Source organism: Festucalex cinctus, chromosome 21 (assembly GCF_051991245.1).
Source record: "Festucalex cinctus isolate MCC-2025b chromosome 21, RoL_Fcin_1.0, whole genome shotgun sequence".
Classification (NCBI taxonomy): Eukaryota; Metazoa; Chordata; class Actinopteri; order Syngnathiformes; family Syngnathidae; genus Festucalex; species Festucalex cinctus.
In genome coordinates this window covers 13,589,367-13,611,777 of record NC_135431.1, presented here as the reverse complement: position 1 = coordinate 13,611,777, position 22,411 = coordinate 13,589,367, and the positions used below count along the sequence as shown (strand labels likewise).

The window sequence follows — 22,411 nt, the reverse complement described above, 5'->3', positions numbered from 1 at the left end:
TTGTGAATGTCACATGACCAAACCAAGAAAAAAGGTGCCCTTGTGATGTCATTTTCAATCGAAATGTTTTTTAGAGGTACTAATTGTATGTGAAAAATAATGAAAGTATCAAATTTATTATAGACAAAATATTAACTTTTTATTGCAATAATGGGCTAAATAAGTGAAGTATCCTTTTAACCAGCTAGCAGACAGTTGCTAGCAAAAATTAAACAAAATTAGTAATTTTTAAAGCAGGCTAAATGTATACAATTTAAAAAATGTTTAAAAAAGTAAAAATAAAATAAAACACGATATATTTTTATGATTTCAGTAATTTAATCAAATTTAAAACAATTACTTTTAATTTTTAATTAGCTAATTATTGGTGCTAATGTTGCTAAGTCCAAAAAACTTCCAATACAAAATTTGCTAGCAAAGCTGGCTAAACCTTAATTGTAACACAAAAAATATATTACAAAAAAAAATTGTAAAACGTATAATTGTGTGCGTCAGACATCTTTTCTAGGCTGCCAATGTGATTCACCGGTGGACGTTTACAAGGTGTGTTTTTCAAATTTAATATACTTCCTCACTGACAACCTAAGTGGAACACAATATACCTGGTTGTATAGTGATAAACCACAAAAGTTGCAGACAAGTGCACAATCAAAGTGCTTACATCAGGCTGCCATGCGGTGTGGTGCTTTGCAAGGATGATACCACGCGCAGATTAGGCGGCATGAGTTGATTAATTGCCATCATCAGGAAGAAAATATGATGACTGGGCAAAATAGAGAAGTAGGAGATTGTTTCATGGTTTCTGTTTACAATGCTCCCGTGTACCCGTGTGTCAGTCAGTGTATGTCTTTTGTCTAGTGTCTCTTTGTGTGTGTGCGTGACCATGATGCCAGCAGGGGTGTTTACTCGCACCTGCCTCAACAGATGCAGTCAGCGACCTCAAGACCTTGCACAGACAACAAAGGTTCTGAATCTGACCCCCCTTACACGAATACAAATTTGTCTCATTGCTGCCCTCCTGTGGAGATCTGTATGCACGTTTATCTCGCCGACGGGGAAACATCGCACACTTCCTGTTTTGATCACATGGATGGAGAGGAGAGCTTCCCTTTTGCGCTCAAACGCCGTCGAGAACAGTGGGGGAGGGACATTAGTGGTCACTAAACATGTCTAGAGCAGCCACAGAGGGCCTTTTCTGCTGACCAGGCCACATTTAGTTGTATAAACTGAGCTTTATAAAGTCTTATATTGTGTGTATTATTTTCCCAAAACGGTTTCCAGGTGATTCAAGGTGATTTATTTACATGTCTGTAACAAATAGGGTTGTGATTAAGATAGTACACTATTAATTTAATTACAAATACAAATGTAGAAAGTTACGTCACAAGATGTTCAAACATTGTATTTAAAATTATTTCTTTTCCTGTAAAAGAAAAAGTTAAATGTAAACTCGTCACTTTTTTTTTTTACATGTAGAATTGTAAATACAAATATTGAGATATCACATTTTTTATATATATAAAAATGGTTTAAGTTTTAAGTTATAGCAAGTCATTTTTGATTATAGAAATTAGATACCACACTAATACGACTTGTATTTTTTATTATTTTTTTTGGCTTTGTCGCCAATAAAGCTAAACTGAAATTAAAAGGTGCAAGATATAAGCCAATTTCTTGATAAAAAAAAAAACAAAAAACGATTTTACATCAGATATCCAATAATTTAATTTCTGTTCTGTCACTGATAAAACCAAACAGATTTAGAGTTTTTTTCTTTAGCTATTTGTACGAATTTTTGTTTTGTCATCAGTAAGATCAAGCTGAGATTTAGACTGAATAAAATAAATAAATAAATGAATAAATAAATAAATAATTAAATAAATAAGTTTAACTAGACCCTTCTTACATTTTTCCATATTCGGTCCTGAGAGGAAAAAGTTAAGACATCCCTGCCTTTCTGTTAGCCAAAGGCTAATGAGTTCTTCAGACAGAGTAATTACTTGAAAGTGGCTTTGAACCTTCAGTCACTATAGCTGGTCAAGTCATGGACCTAGAAACTTTGTGTTGTCATTTTAAAGACAGCCAGATAACAAAACAATTACTTGGTTGATTAATTTCAGACTTGATGGAGGTCAGGCACTCACAAATTTCCATATGTCCCTTCACTTTATGGCCTTAATAATCTTTAATTGAGATACTTTTATTCATAATTTAAGACAATTTCCAGGCTTGATCAAATTGCTGAGAAAATACAATATGTATTATTATTTTTTTTTTTACGAGTTATGTACTATGAGCATTCCTGGGTTAAACTGAGAAAAAAAAGAGGACACTCAGACAGCAATTTCACAAAGAACTTCATTAAAATGTATAAATATTCTTTCAATGCAACATTAAAATCAGTAGGGATGTTACATTAATTCAAGAGCTCTTCCAGGGTGCGACAAAAAAGTGACAATAATATCCGATAGACACGTCTGTACTGCAAAAATATCTAAACATTTTTTTTTGTTCATTTTTACACCCCGTTCGCCCAGATACTTTTTCCAAATATATCAAAATATACGTCCACGAGAAACATCGGTGCGGACCACAGTCTGCTTTCGTTCTGACTCAAAACACTTCCTGTGTGACATGACAAAAAAAACATGTCTAATCTCTCATCCTCTCTCAGCTGCTTCACCACACAAGCGTTACAAGATGGAGGCCGTGAAATGAGAAAGTGGTGGAGAGTGGTATAAGACGTCTTTTTGGCTTCTGGGAGAAAAACTGAATTGATATATGTTTGTTGTTTTTTTTAAAAGGTAATTTGAGAATTTTCTTCAAAAATTGATCACCGCCAATGTGTATTTTGTTTTTCGTATGTTTTGTGACTGAAGGTTGGCCGTATGACCACAAACGCTATTTGTTCATCTGGTCTCACAGCAACCGCAAACTGTAACATGAATTCAGAGATTTATTTCTAAATACAATTCACATTTAAAGATAATTGCTGAAAATTAGTGTTGTTCCGATACCGATACTGGTATCAGCAGAGGTGCTGATACTACATTAAAACAGTGGTATCGGTATCGGTGACTACTCACAAGTAACATGCCGATACCATTAATTCCAACGCTAATATAGGACTTTGGATGCATCATCTTGTGTCTTGCTCGTACATGACATTCACTGGTATGTGACATGTTCACTGCATGCCAATCTAAGATATCCTATTGGCCCTTGAATGCTCTGAACCAATAGCAGGACAGCTTTTTCATGTTAAGGGAAAAAAAAAACTTAAGTATCGGTATAGTATCAGTATCGGCCGATACTGCAAAGCTGGGTATCGGTATCAGTATCGGGGGCCAAAAAACGGTATCGGAACAACACTACTGAAAATGCGCAAAGACTGTTTTTCACCATTTCAATTTTCCTGATTTTTGGGAAGGCGTGGCCAAAATGCCGTCATGTGACACACTTTGGAGACTGACATGTGTCGCTCCTATTAAGAGCTTGAGCGCCTTTGTTGACAATAGCGGTTATCCGGCATGCAGTTGGCTAGCTCGCTACTTTATGCCTCTGCTGTGGCCACTTTAGAGCGCCTCGTTGTCTGCAGTGAGTGGGCACACGTCGTGAAATGGGGGAAGATTTTTTTTTGTTCCAAATATTTTTTTATTTTTTATTTTTTGTTTAAATGGCTGACATATCCACTGAAGTGAGAACAGCGTCTGTTAGAGTGGAGGCCTCCTTTTGAGGGGGAAAAAAACTTTTTACCTTTGCCGTATAAATTAAAAAATACATTTAAATCAATTTCTATCCATCAAAGCAGACAATCAACTTCACAAAGCATGCCCCGCATAAGTTAAATTGACCCCTTAAGTACATTATACAGTTGACTCTATTTAAATATCCTTACTTTAAATATAATTAATACAGATCTTGCAAAAATACTAAACTATGTGTCTATTCAAACAGTGCTTGGATTAAATATGTACACTTATTATTTTTTTTATAGGGGCAATGTTTTAACATGTTAATTTAACAGAAAATTGAAATTAAATTAAGTACAATTAAGCTGCTATAACCCACAGAGGGGAAAATATAAAGTCATCTATAAATATATTGCATGTGCCATCATCGGAAAGTAACTTCAAATATTCCTAATTAGGGCTTCATCAGGATCAATACGACACACGATCAGGCTCTGATTGGGGCCAGATGTTTGGATTCATGCAGCCTCCAACACACAACAATGGCTTTCTCTTTTACGCATAAATAGATGAACAGTATACATATATATTCATAAGGAATGGCTTCAGTCGTATAGGGCCCGCTGGAGCAGTGGTAAAACTCCAACACTACTTCTACTCAACCTCTTCACAAGTCAAGTCATGGATAATATGTTTGTGTACATTGACAAAAGCAGATATCTTTACGACTTCCCTCTTCCTGCTCCACCACAATAACACCTTTAGGAATGAGTTAGTGCAATTTTAACAAGGCTTTCTAACCAGATGCTAAAGCTAAACGATAGTGGGCGTTGGATTTAATACTCACTAATGAAGCCATGTGGTTTAAAACTATAAAATCATATTGGCCAAAAGTTCATTCAAACGATTCAATTCCACTTATTTACCACAAATAATTTCTTTGTGTTGATGCTTCTGAATCAACTAAGACAAAAATTAGGCATGTTTAATGCCATTTGTTTTTTTCGGACCGATGCCAGTTACGAGTACTCAACACTAGTCACCATGGCGTGTCAGTCAAGGAAACGCAGGTTGCTTCAGAAAGAGATGGGTGAGAATAAAGAAAAATGGAGACAAATTGAAAGGCGGGGCTTGCTCCCATTCATTTGAAGAATGCAACCGGCTCGTGTATATTTTTACCACAAGTTTCACTATTTCCTCCAAGCACATAGGAAATTTGAAATATGGTTAAGTATAGTTGTAAAAAGTCAGTGTTGCACATCCCTCAGTGTGTGGTAGCTCTAAACTCTTTCCGTGTTGAGCCCTTTTAAAGGGCGCAAAAAAATAAACAAACAAAAAAACACCCAGGAGATGCGAGTTGAAGCTAGAGATGTCTTGAGTGAACTTTGGTCTGACATGTTGTAGATTGTGTTGAGCGACGTTCAAAAAAAAAAAAAAAAAGATAACAACAACCGCCAGAAAGAGTGAGCGGCACCGAGAGATTGGCTTCCTGTAAAAAGCTGCTTTTGTTTGGTTTGATTGCCTGAAAGCCTCACTGGGAAGGGGAAAAAAAAAAAACATGCACATGTATCACACATTCCCACATTTATCCATACTGGCAAACTGACAACACTTGCATACTCACACACACACACACATTCGCCAAACTGTCCATTATCTGCTCCTTCATTGGAGGTTCAGTGTTAGAACCTCAGCCACCGGCTTAGAAACGGAACAAACATGGTGCTAAGGTGCTTTAGGGGGGAGGCATGTGAGAGAAAGTCGCCCAGATCAGCCTGGTGTTCAGCATGCCTGGCAGGCAAAGGGAGGATGGCGGGGGAGGAGGAGGGGGGCGGGAAGCAGAAAAATCTGATTTGATGGAAGCAGAAAATACAAGCGAGCTGACCGAGACGCCGTACAACGATTTGAGTGTAACCTCTTCAGCCAACTAAAAAGCTCTGTGCTTTGCCTTTTCACACACGCACTCAATCTTTCAAGGGGGTGACCAGGGTTGGGGGGGATAAAATTACTTTTGGGCCACTTAAATGCTGAGAACTGAAAATACTATTCCTGTCAATCACATGGTTTTACAATTAGCATCACATTTCGCCCCCTTAGCCCCGATGGTGACAGAATGTTTCATTCATGAGCGCCACAACACCACAAAATCTCTGCAACAGCAACGTTGTCGCGTTTACACCAAAGTTGAGAATTTTGCAGGAATTACAACAGCGCTGTCACCGCACACGCAATTCCGATGTCAGCAGTGTCACACCCGACGCCTTTGTCATGAACGTCAGCGGCAACATCTGCTATGTCGTAGCAACAGCATCGCCAACGTTAGCAATGTCGCTGTAGGGTAAACATTGTCAGAATGTCGACATCTGTATTGACTAGGCATGGGCCGGTTAAACGCTAAAGCGTTCCATCTGTGATAAATATTGTAGTCAATACTTCTAATACGATATCACATTTATGAGAGTACCACCCATTACTCTTTGACAAATTCAAGGTAACAATATATGAATAAAGTTTGTAACCACCTACGCAAGTTAGAAACAGTTAGAAATAAATACTATAGATTTACTAGCAAGGCGGCTAACTAGCATGGCTAACATTAGTTTGTTTCCACTCTGACGTTATGTCACAAAGAGAAGAAGAAGAGCAGAAAAATAGCTCTGAGAATTAAGTACTTTTACTGTTGGGCTATTTTTTTCGGAAAAAAAAACAAAAAACAAACTATTTATTTATTTATTTATTTTTTAACCTAGAGCAATGTGTTAAATGGAAAAATGTTATTTACAAAAAAAAAAGTATTCTAGATGACTAGCGGTGCAAAGATGAATCGATTAATGGACAACTAATCGATTATCAAATTAATTTACTGTTATTTTTGATAATCAATGAATTGTTTAGATATCTTTTTAATTTAAAATTGTCCAAATGGACAGAATTTCAGCTCCTCATCAGTATAAATATCCTCCGATTTCTGTAGTTCTCTATGAAAGCAGTCTGATTACTAAAGTAAAACAAATGCTCTTACTTTGGAAAACAATGATCAATAAACAGTTTTGCCTATTTTCCCTCGCATTACAGACCAAACCAGTAACTGAATAATAATTACTTTCTGTTTGTGAACTGTCAATTTTGGATAATGTCCTTTTTTTTGAGAGAGAGAGAGAGAGAGAGAGAGAAAAAAAAAGGAAATTCAAAAAAAAAAAAAAAACTATTTAACTGATTACTGTAATCTAAAAAAAAAAATAAACCGACATATTAATCGATTATAAGTGCACTCCATTTACCATTTTACGTTATTTCTGCTTTTGGTTATCATACTATCAGAATCTGATACCGGCCCATGCCTAGCATTGACAACGTCACAGGAAAGACAACATTGTTGTCCTACATAACACCACCACGCGATGTAACCAATCCCCTTTCTACTGCAGGTTCTTCAGTATGCGTCCGTAGCGGAAGTCGTAGACGTGTCGGCAGAGGTAGACCAGCTCGGGATCCACATCTGTGGGCACACAGCGGTGGGAGGGCGGGGCAAAATCTGGGCAGCAGGGCACCATACTGCTGCTGGCGCCGCCAGGTAGGGAGCCTTCGGAACGACGCATCATCAAGGCACAATATCTACACACAAAAAACAAACACACGTTATATCAATTATGAATTAGGATTTTGGGTGGATTGAATTGTACTTTTGTCCACATTGTGACTCATTAACTCATTTGTGTAAACCAGAAACGTATAAATGTTGTATTTTAAATGTATTAAGTGTCCCAAATACATATTTACATGTTTTTTTAATATGCTAGAGCATACAGAAGGCTTTGATGCAGCCTCTCAATTGGAGAGAAGGGGTGAAAAAAATGGCACTAATTACAAAAAAAGCCAGCAGGTGGCAATAGAGTATAAGAGATCAACCAGGGCCATGATGAAAACAAGCTGTTTCCCCACAATTCTAAGCAGATTTGTGAATAATGATGAAACTTAGCTATATTGTAATGCTAATTGCTGCAAAACAAAAACAGATAGAAATATACTTTTTTCCTGATGAAAAAAAGAGACTCTAATCTTTCTTTTGGTAGGTTCCATGTTTTTATAGCAATACAACACAATATTCTGTGGGCCTTGCAAAATCAGTCAAAATCCAATAAAACAGCCGAACAACAAAAGGGGGTTGCTTCAGTGAAAAATGCCTGGTAGTGAATGAGTTAAGATGTGATTGTTGCTTCTCACCTACAGTACTGGGCTAGCGGGAGAACATAGCATTTGTCTTCAATGCAGGCTACGCTATTCTCGTCTTGATGTCGAGAGGCGAAGATCTCATTCTGAAAAGGAAAACTAGCTTCATTTACTTTTTCTTTTTTTTTTCTTTTTTTGAAGAGTCGTGTAGTAGTAGTAGTAATCTTACCTCGCAATGTGTGCTGGGGTCTCGGCCTCCCTGTGTGTGCTCCGGTCGGTAGTACCAGAAAAGACTCATCATCAGCTCCCCTGCGGCGACCAATCAAAACACACAAAAACCCCAGCACAGACGTCAGCAACCTTGACACACTATCCAATCAATCTTGGTTTTTATGTACCGGTTTTGGGATCCTCCCACAGGGCTGATATCTTGGCCACGTAAGGCAGGGACTTCTTCCTGGGGCCCGAGCGCAGCAGCACTGTGTCTCGGACTCGGATCACCTCGCCGTCCCTCTCCACGCCGTCGTAGCACTGCCTGAGCGCAGTCTCGTCTTCCCCCTGGCACCGCAAAATCAAGAAATTGTCAGTCCTCTACTGCCCCAAAGAGATTATCACCATTTTTTTTATCTCACCGCGATAAAAACCTCCTTCTCCATGGGGACCCCCACAGGTCGCCATCCGTTGGTGGCACGTCTGCGGCCGATTCGTTTTTGTTGCGGGTACCGAGGCCCGGCACTTTGGTCTCCATCGGAGGCTCCGGACGGGAGGTTGGCGGGTGCTTTTAGCCGGGCCCGGGGTGGCAGCTGATGCTGCTCGCGGCCCGACAGTGGGGTGAGCAGATGGGGGTTAGTAGTCTGGGTGGAAGTGGGCACGCTGGATAAAGGGCAATTAGAGAGAGGCAAGGATGGCGGCACCAGAATGGAGGAGTTGTGGTCACCTTGAGGGGAGGAGTAAGTCTCTGGAAAATAGGGAAGGCGGCAGTGTCACATCGGTACTCACATCCCTCATAACAATATAAATTTGCACCTTTTCTGGGAACTTGCACATGGCCATTCAGTAGCCTTGCTGTGTTTATCTTGATAGTAAAACTCAGACCCCAAGGATTCTCATTTTGAAAGGGCAGTTGATAATATTTGTAATTTCATTATCGCAACACACCAAATTAGAGCCAAGGTTTGCCGGAATAAATGCTCTTCAGGGTTCTCAAGTCTTAAGGGGATGGAGCTAGCCGAGGCTACCCCAAGGTTGAGAGCTAATTGACAATGGAGTCCTTGAAATGAGCAACTGTTGTAGTTTTCGCGTAGTTTCAACATGCGCTTGCCGTACACCCGATCAGGGGAGACTGAAATCAGAGAACTAAGCTATAGTTTGTAGAACACAGTAGATCAGATGTAGCATTGGAAAAAAAAGTTGACCGTTGGATAATGTGATATATAAAGTGATTTTTAAGACACTATTACATATATAATGTATGATGTATGTGTGACCTGCGAAGTAAATGGTAGCTAGTGTTTGCTTACTTTTAATGTAATCGCTGGCGCGCTACTGCTAATCACGATTGCTAACTGTTTAGCCTAGGCTAATTTTATTGGTCTTTAGTAATGCTTTTGTACAGAAGATAATGAATAACCAGTTGTTATAGCCATCCAATTTATCTCACGTAGATATAAATAGATATCATGTAGATGTATGTGTGAAGTAAATGGTAGTTAGTGTTTGTTTACTTGAAATGTAATCGCTAGCGCGCTAATGATAATCGTGATTGCTAACTGTTTAGCAGAGGCTAATTTCTTTGGTGTTTAATAATGCTTTTGTACAGAAGATAATTAATAACTGGTTGTTATAGCTACCCAATTCATCTCAGGTAGACATAATGATGTATGTATGCATGTACTAAATAGTGGTTAGTGTTTGTTTACCTTAAATTGTAATTGCTAACGTGCTAATACTAATCTCGATTGCTAACTGTTTAGTATAGGCGGTTGGTGTTCAATAATGCATAGCTATGTGCAGAAGATAACGAGTCGTTATATCATTATTCACGCAATTCAACTCCCGTTCAACCTCTGTGGATTACCAAAAACAACAAATACAAAAAAAATACAGAAAAATAAATAAATACAATTTTATTGGATTATCTGATTTTAAAAAGTTTTTTTGTTTTTTTTTAATAAATTAAAACTTGTCTGCTACAAAAGTTGGTAATAACTAGCATAGCATTGGATAAGTAGCCCCTGAAGCGTAAGTTTGTTTCCTACAAACCTGTTTTGATGCCATGCGAGCATCCGGTACACCCCGAATTGAAAGAGCACCCCCTGCTGGTGACGGGGGGCATGGCTCTGCAGGTGTAGCCGCCCATCCCGCAGGCGTCGCCGTAACACGGTGACGCCACAGAGTTGCAGCATGCCGGGTGAGGCATGCCTGAGGTGTGGGTGACGCGTGGGTCAGGCAGCGGCTTGGAAGCCATCGTCCGGTTGGGGCACAAGGCAGGTGGCGCAAAGTTCAGAGGCCGTGGGGCGAGCGTGGCCGATGTCGCCGTGTGGGACGGCGGCGGCGGGTGTGGGGCGATGTGGACGTAGTAACACAGGCAAGGGTGGGAGCTGAGGGTGAGCGCCGGGTGGGAGTGTGTCAGGGACGGCGTGGTCACCAGGCACTCGCGTTTGACGGGCGTGCCGCCCGAGCCTATGGAGCCTCGGTCACCGGACTCGGGGTGGCCCAGGAAGAAGGCCAGGCGATGGCAGTATTCCACGGAACCCTCAGGGGGGCAGCAGTAGCAAGGGCTCAGCTCAGTTTCCAGCTGTTCTTCCTTCACGTTCTTGAGGGAGTAGCCTAACATGCTGCGGGACTGGTAGCCCGGTTTAGCCAGAGCGTGGGTGCCAGACTCCCACTCCACATTGGGCTCAAAGTCGGCCTTCTCCTTGCAGGCTGCGCAGCTACAGTGCATGGAGGAGGCCTTCACAGGAGCTTCCTTTTGCTTTTGAGTCCGCTCTTTGTGTTTAACCCTGGGGGGCTGTTTTGGAGTCTGGATCTGGGCAGGAGTCTTACAGTCTGATATGGTAGTGGGTACGGTCTTGACTCGCTGTTTGGACACAGCAGACGAGCTGGTCAACTTCAACAGGGCAGCTGCATTAAGGCCAGCTAGTCGCCTCGGTGTTGGCGTGTCCAGGATTTCCAAACCCAAGGCCCGATTGTCGTCTACTCTGGTAGTCCTGGCTTTCTTGACCTTCTTGGAGATTTGGTCACATTTATTGGACGAGGACGGTTTCCAGACCATCCCTCGAGAGGGTTTTGGAGGTGCCGCTTCATCTGGGCACCCTCGTCCGTTGATGGGTTCTTCCTGGTGTCTTTTGGCCAACTTAGCTGCCAGTTGGAGGTCGGTGGGTCTTTCCAGCAGCAGTGTGTTGACAGCCTCGGCATTGAGCGACGCCAATCGCCGCTTGCGGGGTTGCGAGACGTGAGCGCTTAAAAGCATCGATTTGACTTTAGACGCCAACTTGGGCTCGCCGAGCTTCCCTTTCCTCGACTTGTCTTTGAGAGATCTCTCTTCGGCTTTCTTTCTGATGCTCTCCTCCAACCTCGTGAGAAGGACGCGGCAGCTGAGGCCCTCTCCAAGCCTCCCTCGCAGAGGATACAATTTCCTGTCCCATTTCTTTTCCTCCGCTTTATTAGCCCTCTTGCCCTTCATCGCCTTGTCGCTTTTCCCTCGCCGGATCACCTCGCCGATCTTCTTCGTCCGACCGAAACGGAGGGCGCGCTCTGCCTGGTCCCCGTCCATGGTGCCGCCGTGTGGCCGCAGAGGGCGGCGGTCCCAGCGGGAACCTTTCTGCTTGGTGTGGGTCATCACATGCTTCTGGAGGTGGCCTGGAGACGACAGCAAGACACGGAAGTGGTCAAAAGTCCCCCAGTTGCCTTGAGGTGCTGAACAGACCTTGCAGACCAACTTCTTCTCAATAAGAACATAATCACAAATATGTATCATGGCATTAGCGTTGGCTAATTCCCATCGCCCAAGTTGAGCGATACAGCAGATGTTAAATGGGTTGGGCAATGGGCCAAAGCGGCGTTTTGGAGCAGGACTGATGTTAAAGCGTGGCATCAAGTCGTAACCATTAACATTATCCTTACGCGCGTTTCTTCTTCCTGACATAAATGCACAAGATCCAAACAAGTGCGGACTGAAAAGAGCCTTTGATTTACACATCTGAATCATCAATTAGAGATTAATAATAATAATAATCATGATTAGTGTGTGGTTTCACTTCACCACCGCTCTGCAAAATTATTGCAAATAAGCCCAGTCAACAAACAAAATTCATCATCAATCTTTATGTGTCAAAAAACAGAAATGAATCAACGTCAAAACCTGAGCGTGTGAAAAAGACAATGAGGTTCTGTGCCACAAGCGCGAGGAAATGACTCACTAAGCTGATCGGGAACATCATAAAAGAATAGCGTCCTAAATGACACATGGTGCAACATGGTGACAAAAGTATCAGGACATGCCTCCTCTTGAGGATCGCTGATGAGATGGAGTTTATTTCACATGACTTTGCATGTTTTCATCCGTAATCTCAAAAATTTCCAATGTATTATTGACAAACAAGGGGTGTTTAACAAAATGTGTATTCTAACGATCTCCCTGAATAACCTGCGTACTTCGAGTCGGGATAGGCGAGCTAATCAAGGCCTACAGAGCTGCGTCACGCCGCATTAACAGCACAAGACACAGCTGACAGTCGCGGTGACAGCGTGAAAGCAAGGAAACCCACGCAGACGTGTTTCCACAAATAGATGACGGACCGACACCCGAGTTAATGACACACCAGGAGGGATGATGCCTCGTAATAATACCACTAAAAACTTTTCTCTTTTTTTTTTTTATCGTGACTATTTGCCTCTGGAATGGATTGTGCTTTCATTTTATATGACTTCGAAATTGATTGAAAAAGGATTGATGATTTCCATGCAACCCAAAAATGTTATTGACAATATTATTTTCTATGCATCCCCCACTAGTCTAAACACAGCATTCTGATTAATATGCCGTTTGTGGAACATAAATTAAGAAGCAAAATCCGCTCATTGCTGTCCATCTCAGGGGGGCAGCCATTTTGGCATATGTTTGCTGTCAACTGAAAATCAATCACGTCACAGTTTCTCGGGGCTTAGGTAACGACCAATTATGGCTCACTTGTTTTCTGTGTTTGGTCATGTGACGTTTGCAAGCTGAGCCAAGATTGGTCATTACCCGGGCCGTGAGAATCTGTGATGTTGTTTTCAGTTGACAGCAATTGGCAAAATGGCTGCCCCCTGAGATGGATAAAAATGGGTGGATATCGCATCGTAATTCATGTTCCATAAAAATATTAATCAGAATAACCTGTTTAGACAAGTGGGGGCACGTAGAACATATTATTGCAAGGACAACTTTTAGGTTGATTTTTTTTAAACTAGGGCTGAATTACTTTTAATAATCAAATTGCATTTTTTCCCTCGATATTGCGATTGCTATTAAATATTGTATGCAGTTATGTTTTTCAAGGTCCTCTTCCCATGTGTTTAACCAACACAACCAATAGTCTGTATTGAATTATCAATATCACATAAGCACTAAAGTTATATAGACTATATAAGTAAATATATAAAATATACATACATATGAAAATAAAGCCTACCAACTGACTTTTTTCCAAATTTAAGCTGTTGCTTTTTGATTTGAAAATGACATTACTATGTCGATTTGAAATCAATAAATTGTTCAGCCATACTTTAAACAATTTAATTTAATGCCAGGAATACATTAGTTATTCTGCATAATCTTTCAGCATTCCAGTCCCAAACAAAGAATTCAGCCACCACAAAAATAACTCACTCTTTGATTGACACTATCAGCATTGTTTTATATGATATTCAATAATGTGCATTATTACTGCAGCACACTGGCAGCTCAATATTTGGACCCTTGCTTTTGCCAACTTCGGCAAGAAAATTATTTGGAACAGCTCTTGTGGTCATACAATGTTGGCATGTTTGCGCTGCTGCTTTCAAGTGTAAGTTTTCAAGAATGACTTGCAAATCGTACATTTGTGCAAATGATTTACATTACACCACATTGTTTTCTTTTGGGCACACCTCTTACTGGACCTATTTGAATGTAGGTCCTTTTTGTTTGCGTGTTGCGTTCAAGGCCCAGGTGGAATGTGTGAGTTTTGCAACACGACTGACAAATAATACATTTTTCAAATTAAAATAAAAACATTAATTTGTGAATACACTATTTAATATTAGGAACACATTAATTGATCCTATTTGCATGAGTTTGTTTTTTGTTTTTTTTTGGTTTTTTTTACATGTTGCATTCAAGTGCTCATATGGAACATGCAAGCTTTTATACACTACTGACAAATTGTGACTGAGTACATTAGAAAGTGGTGTTTTCCAACATTACTCATAATTTTTATTTTGTAATCATTGCATATACATGACACTCTAGTTGTCCCCAAATCAACAAAAAAATGTCATATGTTTGTTTATGTATAATGCATAAAACTATATAGTTTGATTAAATAGAATGTAAAGAATCAAACTGTTCATCACGATGAACTCATTGCGGCACCTTCTGTGGTGCCAGGCAGCAGTATAATACAGTCATGCATACAAACCAAGAAGAGTTTTACTCAGCTACAGTAGTGACTCAGTAAGCTGCATTTATATTAGTCTTTTTTTTTTTTTGCAGAAGTTAAAAAATATATAATTGTAAAACTGTCTCTTTGTTGCTGCACCATTTGTGTTCCTATTAACCATTTACATGTCACTACATTACTTTCCGTTTTTTGCAGTCTGGAATCACATGTTCACAACACATCGTTGGATTAACACTGGTGTCATCTAATGACAGATAGACATCGCGTTGGCGTGTTTGAGGTTTTGAGAGATTAAAATAAAAAAATAAAAAAAAGCTTGCCAAGAATTCCAAGTTTTGTTTCCCCCCACATACACTTCAATGCACCGCAGGCAGCGCACATGAACTACATGCATGCACACATCCATACGTGTGTTGGACGGATGGGATACAGTAAAGCCTGACGTAGCTTGCCCATGTGAAGAGGCTCTAAATATGGGCTGGGGGAGGGAGGTGAGCTAAGAAGAGGTGAGTGTGTGTGTATGTGTATATGAATGTGTATGTGGGACAGAAGCAAAATAAAAGGCACCCCCCACCCATTTCCTCCCTTCCCGATCCGATCACATTTTCTAATTTCCAAACCGGATTCCTCATTAACGACGCGGCGGCGGACACGATCGAGCGCCTCGCCGACCGAGCCCACAGCTCCGGTAGATTCCCTCCCTCTCTCCCAACCCTCGACAAATAAATATGACATTTCCAACAAATTATCTTCTGCTTTCTCACCCTCCGATCGGAACAAGTTGGCGACGACCGCGACCGAGGCGACAACTTACCGCCGCACTTCCTGCTGCTTGTCGGGGGGAGGGGGGGGGCGTTGAGAGAGCGTACGCCGGGGAGCGAGGCGGGGGAGCCGGACTGGTGAGATGATGGCACGGCCCCCTAACTGGCAGAGCTGGGGAGGTGTGGAGGTGCTGGGTGGCGCTGTGAACACGTGCGCGTGGACGAGTGCGTGTTCGAGTGTGTTCTTCCTGGTTGTGCCAAGAAGCAAACTATCATAATTGACACCAGTTTTGTCGTTTCCCCCAATCAACAGACAAAAATACAGTATATCAGGTTTATTAATAAGATTGTTGTATATTGTTGCCATAACCTGACAAAATATTGAGAAATATGATGACTATTTTGACAGTGAAAGGCCAAGTGAATTCAAACCAGTTTTGTAGCTTTTCACCAAGTAAAAACTGCCAACCTAATTAACAATGGGGTGTTCAAAACACAAACAAAATCTGACCAATTTAGTGACTTTACCTCACAATTATCAAGTAAACATTTTCAGGTTATTTAAAAAAAAAAAAAAAAAAAGTTTTTCGAGCATTTTGAGAGTAAATAAAACATGCTGGATACAATTATTTGGTAATGTAATTTCTGAACCCGAATTTAGACCAGTTTTGTGGTTTTCCTACCAATTAACAGTCCAAATTCAGCAGGTTTGTTATAAAGAAACAATTTTTCAGGATCTAAATGAACAAAACATGGTTAGATATGACTATTTTGAAAACTGGTTTAAAAAAAATAACTGAATCGGAATTAAGACCAGTTTTGGAGGGGGGAAAAAGTAACAGGTTTATTAAAGGGAAGGAGAGCGACCGTTCTAACCACAAAACATGGTGGAATTACCCTAGAGCAAACAGAATCTAAATTGAGACCTGCTGTTTTGTGGCTTTCCCCCAAATTAAGAGGCAAAATTTAGCAGGTTTGCTCAAAAGAAAAAAGAAATCAGGTTCAATTGCACAAAAATGATTAAATATGATTATTTTAACAGTGGAATTTCTCATTTCCAAACCTGAATTTAAATTTAGCTTAATTGTAGTGTAGTTTACCACCAGCTATATTAAAATGAGAGAGAGAGAGTCAGGGATCATTATCATCATAGCATTTAAAGAAATAATAGTTTGATTTTCAGTATTTTGATGTTGAAATTTCCAAAACACAAATTGAATTCAATTTGAGACCAGCTTTACACGATTTATTAAATTTTTTGTCTTGACATGAATATATACTGAAAAGCAAAAAAAAAAATAAAAATGTCATAGCAGCACCTGTGCGATAGTGTGACCAAATGTTACGAATAGCGGAACAGTGGACTGTTTTGTACAGTGACAAAATCAATAATCAATACTGGCTCTTTTTACTACAAGCTGACCCAATCACTTTCACTTGTTACAATACTGACTAATCACTCACCATCATCATCTCTGAACCATAGCAAAAGCTCTACAAGCAATGTTTTAGTACCAATTTAACATTTACCGTAACAAGTGTAGAAAAAAAAGGAATAAATTTCTTTTTACCGCCACATTCAGCAGGAAAATGAAGGCAAACGTATAAAGTGAGAAGAATAGCCCAACTGAGAGCAGAAGAAGATGAGCTCGGTTCCAAGATGTTTCTGTGGGTGTTCTCTTGTTTTGGCTACAGAGAAATCACATGCTTGGCAGTTACGAGCTTGCCAAAAACATTCCACCTTTGCAAGGAAACGAAAAGTAAAATTTAAAGCATAAAGATAAAACATAAACCAGGTATTCTGTATTTCCTTGAATAGCGACCATCCCGCTAATTAGAGCACACATTTAAGACAAATAAAAGCCTTAATCATTTTATTTCAAAGTCGTTCAACATTTAACTGGGGAGCCCATTGTTAACCAAAACAGCAGCACCTACTGCAATACTTGTAATCTATATCTGAAATGGATTAAGAAAACCAAGTTCCTTGCAAATACGGGTGCCGGTAGGTTAAAAAAAATGTTTGACTGATCCTTTTGTCTTCATTACTGTTCGAAACGGCACACCGAAGGACCTGATACATCATTGCAACCCAAAAACATGTGGTCATCACATCCATATCCTCCGCCAATGGTGGAGGTCTACTCTATATTTTGATATAATAAAAAGAATGAGTGCAACTATGTCTGTAAACAGCCAGCCGTCACTCACTCATCGATTCATTCGTGCTCTGTACTGGCAGAGGTCCACTCATTGCTCTAGCTCAATTGTAAGTATTGCTTATTGAGCTTAATACAGCAGGTGCCACTAATTAAAATGCTGGTGCGTGATATTTATGACTCTTTAGCAGAGGCGAGGCGTGTATATATATATATATATATATATATATATATATATATATATATATATATATATATATATATATATATATATATATATATATATATATATAAAATTTGGAGGGAAGTGATGTCTCCAAACCAAGGGTTGGGCTAAAATATATAAAATAGTTTAATTTAATAATAAAAGAATTCATTCACATTTTGAAATGTATTATTTATAGCGAAGCATAATTATCCATCCATCCATTTTCTAACTTGGCTCGTGGTTGAGCTGGAGCCTAAAGGAAATAAATTTGTATTTATTTTTAACTAACGTATATCTTTTTTTTTTTTTTATGTATAGTGGTCCCAGTGTATTCATGGTCCATCATTCTAAATGCACCTTTTTTGAGGGAACCTATCCCCAATTATTTGTGGAATCCCCACATATTTATTTATTTAGGTCATCCTAATCCACATTGTGGAATTTTCACCCAATCCTCCACTGATTATAATTTTTTTTTTCAGAAAAAATTAAAAATCATGGAAATAATTATTCACAATGAGGCCCATTGTTTTTATTACAAATAATAAACCACTATTTTAATAAAAGTCAGTAGATGTTAAATGCACATTGGTGCCTTGAGATATGAATGCCTCTAGATACTAAAAGTCTTCTTTTTTTTTTTTCTTTTTTTTTGTGGCAAAACTTTTAAACACTAGTGTAGCAGACCCCAACCGCCAGACGGCAAACTAAACAGCATCAATTCACATTGATTTCCTTGCAGTGCAAGGACACGGCCAGCTGGTGGAAACAATGTAACATTAAGCTAATTTGCCAACTGCCAATCAAATCCCACAGAAGAAGAATTTTTTGTAGGACAACTATTTTTGGTGTTTTTAGGGTGCTGGAATTAAACTTGTAAAAACATTTTCTTTTTTCCTTTTTTTTTTTGTTTACAATAAATTAATTAAGCAATTGTTTGATGCCAAAAAGAAAAACGGCTAAATTACAGCTCGAAATATTACATGACATGATAACGTAAATGCTCCGTGGGCTGAATTAAAGATGAGAATGTACAGCTCATATTTCATTATGAGCTTAAAAGTGGATCTGTTTATATTTTAAAAAAATCTGTATATTGATTTTTACATCTAGAGTACAGAGATTGTCATCACCTTGCAGATAGGCAAGTGAATCATGTCATCCCCTCTGCCATAAAAACACCTCGAGCACTGTATACGCTCGCCATCTGATTTATCAGTGATGTCATGATGCCATCATCCCCCCTTGTGAGCTCATTGCACTCATGACCTAATTGTCTACTATTAGCGTTTATGGGTTAAGGATCCTGGCAATTCATTTTGTCTATAATTACACACACAAGAGCTCTAAATACATATCTCAACATTAAAAATACTTACAGGGTCTCATACTGTTTTGTTGCGCGTTGTCATGGCGCCGGTCTACCTGCGAGTGTGCGCGTCCAACCAACTACTGTTGCGCTTTAATGCAGAGCGTACGTTGTGTTTATGTTTCCCCCAAGGTTCCCCAAATGAGTCACACACTGAGAGCAAAATGCAGCCTAGAGGTAAAAAATAAAAAATAAAAAAAGGCTCAGGGCATAACAGAAATAAAGTGTCTTATTATGATGTTAAGTCATTGCCAGTTGGGAGACCGTTTATCCTCCTCCAGGTTTATGATGGAACCCATAGGACTCATTATTGAACGGTAAGGTGTACCTCGTTTGATTGGTTATACGGCGCAATTGGGCCATGCAGTCAGCTAGCTAGCTATGACCACACCCCAAAAACACATCTTCCCTTTCGAATAGTCCGCTGGCGTGGCCGCTTTAGAGCGCCTCATTGTTGGCCGTGAGTGTGCACACGTCATGGAGAGGAAGGGGGAGAGAGCGAGGGGGGGTGGAGGTGTTATTTATTTAGTTTTAAGTCTGGCGTGTCACTGTGTGGACAGGGCTTGGTGCTGGCGTGGCTGCTTTAAGGTGGAGTTTGCAATGACTTAATTCCTATACTGGAGAGTTGCAATGTTTTCCTTTTTTTTTTCTTCCTTTCAAACACTTGACTTTACTGCACATTCATTTTTTGTACACTCTATAGAAGAGAATTGTTGAACCAATTAAGGATTTTAAATTGAATTGTTGACCTAACACATAATTGAATTAAGTTAGTCCAAAGTGAATATATTAAAGGCCCAGTATGCCGGTTTCACTCAGGAAAATGCACTTTTTAAATACAAGATGTACACACTTTAACTTTCTCTCATTCTCTCAGTCTACACATCTGGGTTTATGTTAATCTTTGGTGGTGATTTTGTCCTAAATCCCCACCCCCCAGCCTGTATTTTGTCATTTTGTGTTTGTTTTGTAAACAGCGGGAGGTTTCTGTTGAAAGACAGTGTTTACACCCCTCCAGCCAATCGCAGAAGGGGGCGGTGCGTGTCGCAAACAGGGCCGGGCGAACGTGTTGGCTGCGTGACGTCACTCCCGCGGCAATTTGAAAGCACGCACGGATTAGTATTTTTTTCTCTCACTTACTCACTCACTCCCGTGTGAATGAGTGAGTGAAGAAAAAAAATACGTGATAAACAATTTCTCTGGCTGTAAAAGCAAACAAACAAAACAGAACAGGAGAACAAGGATAATTTTGGCCTTGTTTTATTAGTTGCAAAATCCAACGTGACATCTTACCCCATATAGTGTGACAACTTACCCATTGGTGGGGCAACATGTCACATGTTCACTCCCTCTATTTGACGGCTTATAACTGTGCACCGACACAAAGTACGAAAATCACGTGAATAGGGAAAAATATACCCATATATATTCCTCTGGTATACGTTTTGTTTACATATGATGTATTGATTCCATAGGCTCCAGCGCCCCCCCCCCCCCCCCCCCCCCCCCCCACGACCCTTGTGAGGAATAAGCAGTCAAGAAAATGGATGGATGGATGGATGGATGGATGGATGGATGGATGGATGGATGGATTCCAAGAAATATATCAAAGTATAAAAAGTGATACAACTAGCTCCGGTCTCCCTAATTCAATCGTGTGTTGTTGCCACTTGAAGCGATTTTTTAAGTTGGATTTAGAGTGTACATTCACGACAAGATCCCAATGTTTTTTTCTATTTTGTTACCTTGACACTCATGTTTTACAGCTTACAACATACTTGTACATTTTCAAATAATTATAACTTATTTAGCTAGATTCCAATGTTTTTCCATGTTTCTATCCTTGACACTTAAATTTTACAGCGTAGGAAAATACATGTACCTTTTGTGGTTCTGGAAAATGAGTTCTATAGAGTCTAACTCAAACACTACAAGGTTCCAATATTGCTTCCATTTTGTCATCTTTACAATTCACTTTTACAGCATATCAGTCCATTTTTGGTCCTGTAAAAGAGCACAATAAAGCCAATCATGTAGCTCAAGCAACAAAAATGACAGTTTCAATAACCCTTCCCACCCCATTTTATATCTTTGACACTTGAGCTTTACAGCGCCTGGATCATTTTCGGGCCTATAAAAATCAAATAACAGATCATGCAGCTGTTTCAGTCATTTTTCAGCATGCATATACATTTTTTTGTACATTTCCATTTTTTGTGTTTTTATACCCTTGGCAAATACTGTTTGGAACACACCTGTGCCTTTTTGGGTATGATGAATGCAATAATGTAGTTTCAGTGCCATAAATTCCTTTTGGCAGGGTTCCATTGTTTTTGTCCATTTATATACCCTTGACACTTGACTTTTTTACAGCACAACGGTACCTTTTTTGGCCATGTAAAAGGTTACAATAATCCAAAAATTAATCCTGTGGGCTACAGATGTACTCCCGCTGCATTTCCGACAGTGTTTTATGGGATTGTACAGACAAATTAGCCTCATTTCGCTCTATTACTACATTGTGTGCCTTGCACTTTACCGGTGGAGAAAAATGTGTGTGAAGCTGCTGCTGCTGGTGGGGGTGCACTGGGATAACAAACAAGTCCTAGACTACCACTCCCTGGAAATCTCTTCGCCACCACGACTTGTGTTCACATTATTAATAATATAACAGGATTATGTGTCTGAAAACGTCCCCGAGACATGACTTTGTTAAGAGGCCCGCGACGAGAGGGGGACGACTTACCGCGATGGAGTTGAACCTCGCAGCCGTTTCAAGCTCGCTGGTGCGGGGGTCCAGCCGGCCGGGGGAACCGCTTCCCGATAATCCGATCCAACGAGTCCTCTTCCGCCCGATCGCTCGCTCGCTTCCTCGTTCGATCGATCGTTGCAAACTCCGTTTTCCCAACAACTCGGAGCGACTGCGGTCACCAGCGCCGCCGACTCTTCCACCTCCTCGGATTGGAACCGCCAGCCCAGCTTTGGCTCGGCCAGCTCGGCTGGCTTGTATAGCCGCTACACGGAGCCGAGTGCACGGAGCTTCTCGCTTGGCGCAGCCGCCTCCGGCCAGCGTGCGGAACAACAGCCCAGGCGGCAGACAGCGAAACAAACCAGGCTCGAACGGAATCCGAATGGAAAAAGTCTTCAGGCTGCTGGATGATTCTTGGCTTTTCTCCGAATGTTTAGAAAGAAGCGGAGGTGGAGAAGAAGAAGGGTCGTCTACATCTTACTCGTGCGCGCTGCCGGAGCATGTGATGGCAACATGGTGAGCCTTTTAAAGGGCTATCCACGCGTGACTATATACCGTGGGGCAGGCGCACGTCGTGCACGCACGCCCAGCATGCACGTCCCGCCCTGGTAACTTTGCAGGAGGGGTCCACTGTGACGTCACTGGACACGAGCACCTGT

At 40.5% G+C, this 22,411-nt stretch overlaps 2 protein-coding genes across 3 annotated transcripts in view; one reads left to right on the top strand and one right to left on the bottom strand.

Annotated features, from left to right (window-relative positions):
- Positions 1-2,344: 2,344 nt before the first annotated feature.
- Positions 2,345-22,347, bottom strand: LOC144010315 (bromo adjacent homology domain-containing 1 protein). Of its 2 annotated transcripts, none has more exons than XM_077510587.1 (7): positions 21,750-22,347; positions 10,125-11,723; positions 8,495-8,820; positions 8,261-8,420; positions 8,092-8,171; positions 7,917-8,008; positions 2,345-7,307 (listed from the first exon to the last, which is right to left on the bottom strand). In XM_077510587.1, exons 2-7 carry the CDS (start codon positions 11,701-11,703, stop codon positions 7,112-7,114), a joined length of 2,433 nt encoding a protein of 810 aa, XP_077366713.1. In that variant the 5' UTR covers positions 11,704-11,723; positions 21,750-22,347; the 3' UTR covers positions 2,345-7,111. The 2 variants fall into 2 exon arrangements, with proteins under 2 accessions (XP_077366713.1, XP_077366714.1); XM_077510588.1 differs by lacking the exon at positions 21,750-22,347 and adding an exon at positions 15,271-15,302.
- The window catches only part of mgab (MAX dimerization protein MGA b), a 41,266-nt gene continuing 26,101 nt past the window's right edge, over positions 7,247-22,411 (top strand). The window contains exon 1 of the mRNA XM_077510585.1: positions 7,247-7,266. The gene's annotated coding sequence lies outside the window, so the exon portion shown is untranslated. The remainder of the gene's footprint in view (positions 7,267-22,411) is intronic.

Excerpts from the sequence above, each read along its gene's own strand:
- LOC144010315 (XM_077510587.1), bottom strand. The coding sequence starts at position 11,703 with ATGACCCACACCAAGCAGAAAGGTTCCCGCTGGGACCGCCGCCCTCTG. Across the intron at positions 8,421-8,494 it reads AGAAGGAGGTTTTTATCGCG|GGGGAAGACGAGACTGCGCT; the intron begins GTGAGATAAAAA and ends TTGCGGTGCCAG. Across the intron at positions 8,172-8,260 it reads GTGGGAGGATCCCAAAACCG|GGGAGCTGATGATGAGTCTT; the intron begins GTACATAAAAAC and ends TGGTCGCCGCAG.